The sequence below is a fragment of the Ailuropoda melanoleuca genome, chromosome 5 (assembly GCF_002007445.2).
Source record: "Ailuropoda melanoleuca isolate Jingjing chromosome 5, ASM200744v2, whole genome shotgun sequence".
Classification (NCBI taxonomy): Eukaryota; Metazoa; Chordata; class Mammalia; order Carnivora; family Ursidae; genus Ailuropoda; species Ailuropoda melanoleuca.
The window spans coordinates 663,320-665,690 of record NC_048222.1 but is presented as its reverse complement, the minus strand read 5'-3'; the positions used below and the strand labels follow the sequence as shown (position 1 = coordinate 665,690).

General features: G+C 45.6%; 1 protein-coding gene across 1 annotated transcript; it reads right to left on the bottom strand.

Moving 5' to 3' along the window:
* Positions 1-1,426: 1,426 nt before the first annotated feature.
* Positions 1,427-2,371, bottom strand: LOC100477765 (olfactory receptor 2B11). Its single transcript, XM_002930187.1, has one exon. It carries the CDS (start codon positions 2,369-2,371, stop codon positions 1,427-1,429), a length of 945 nt encoding a protein of 314 aa, XP_002930233.1.

Genomic DNA, 2,371 nt, shown 5'->3' with positions numbered 1-2,371 from the left:
AGTGGGAGAGGAAGAAGCAGGCTCATAGAGGAAGAGCCTGATGTGGGGCTCGATCCCATAACACCGGGATCACGCCCTGAGCTGAAGGCAGACGCTTAACAACTGAGCCACCCAGGTGCCCCCATGTGGAATAATTCTTTTTTTTTTTTTTTTAAGATTTTATTTATTTATGTGACAGAGAGACAGCCAGCGAGAGAGGGAACACAGCAGGGGGAGTGGGAGAGGAAGAAGCAGGCTCCCAGCAGAGGAGCCCGATGTGGGACTCGATCCCAGAACGCTGAGATCACGCCCTGAGCTGAAGGCAGACGCTTAACGACTGCGCCACTCAGGCGCCCCCATGTGGAATAATTCTTAAGCATTATTTTTAATGGTCTTAAGGCACTTAATTTAATAGTTAATTTACTATCAGTAGGCATACTAAAATATATTTCTATTTTTTGTTATGAGCAAGTCTGCAATATTTATCCTTTTTTTGCAATATTTATTCTATTTTTTTAAGATTTTATTTATTTATTTGACAGACAGCCAGCGAGAGAGGGAACACAAGCAGGGGGAGTGGGAGAGGAAGAAGCAGGCTCCCAGCAGAGGAGCCCGATGTGGGACTCGATCCCAGAACGCTGAGATCACGCCCTGAGCTGAAGGCAGACGCTTAACGACTGCGCCACTCAGGCGCCCCCATGTGGAATAATTCTTAAGCATTATTTTTAATGGTCTTAAGGCACTTAATTTAATAGTTAATTTACTATCAGTAGGCATACTAAAATATATTTCTATTTTTTGTTATGAGCAAGTCTGCAATATTTATCCTTTTTTTGCAATATTTATTCTATTTTTTTAAGATTTTATTTATTTATTTGACAGACAGCCAGCGAGAGAGGGAACACAAGCAGGGGGAGTGGGAGAGGAAGAAGCAGGCTCCCAGCAGAGGAGCCTGATGTGGGGCTCGATCCCAGGACTCCGGGATCACGCCCTGAGCCAAAGGCAGACACTTAACGACTAAGCCACCCAGGCACCCCTGCAACATTTATTCTTATACACAATCTCTTCTGCATGCACAGATGATTTTATTTCTAGGGGATAGGTTCTCACAAGTAAGATTGCTGGATGGAAGAATATATGTATTTTTGTCCAGGGTGGAGGCCATTTTTGTGGGACTGGGCCCTTAAATTGTGGAGTCTATCCTAATTCTGGGTAGTGTCAGAATTGAATTGAATTGAATTGCAGGCCACCCAGTTGAGGTCAGAGAATTGGCTGCCGTGGGAAAACCCCCAACATACTTGCTGTCAGAAGTGGCATAGGTAAACACAGCACATGAAGGCTTTCTTGACTTGACTTTCGAGTATGATTTTGGTGAAACATATATTTAAGGGAGGATATATTTCAGATTATTTTGGGGCTTTTCCATTCAGAATAAAGCATCATTTTCTCATATTCTTTTGGACAAAATGGCCCTCCTGAGAAGTCTCCTCAAAGCTCCTTTAACATCCTTGTTTCTCAGGGTGTAGATGAATGGGTTGGCCATCGGAGTAATAACACAGTAAAACAGTGTCAGAGCTTTGGTAAGGTCTTGAGGGCTATCCCCCGAGGGCTGCATATAGATGTAGATGCCGGGGCCATAAAATAAAGACACCACCAGTAAGTGTGAAGAACAAGTGTTGAAGGCCTTAAGTCTCTTATCAGCGGAGGGGATTCTAAATACAGCTTGGGCAATACAACTGTAAGAGACAAAAATCATGGAGAGGGGACCCATTATCAGAAAGGTGGCCACCACGGCTAAAGTGACCTCGTTGACTGTGGTGTCCACGCAAGCCATCTTAATAAGCCCGGGCAGCTCACAAAAGAAGTGGTCTAGCTCCTGGTTCCCACACAGAGGCAGTTGGACTGTGAGCGTGGACTGCAGCAGTGAATTCGCCAGACCAACGAGCCACGCAGTGCCGGAGAGCTGCCGGCAGTGCTTAGGGTCCATGATGACGGAGTACCTCAGAGGCTTACACACAGCCATGTAGCGGTCTAAGGCCATGATGCCAAGCAGGACACATTCAGTACAGCCTAGCCAGTGGAATAGATAGGCCTGGGCCATACAGCCTATGTAAGTGATGTTCTTGTTGGGGCCCCCCAAGTTGAATAGCATTTGGGGTACAGTGGTGGTGGTGAAACAGAGGTCCAAAAAGGAGAGGTTTGTGAGGAAGAAATACATAGGACTTTGGAGTTGGGAATCTAGTTGAGAAACCAGAATAATGGCAACATTTCCCAACAGTGTGAATGTGTAGGAGAAAAGGAGGGCAAAGAAGAAGGGGAGACCCAACCAAGGGTGTTTGCTAAAGCCCGTAAGAATGAGATCCTCCGGAAAACTTTCATTAATGTGCTTCAT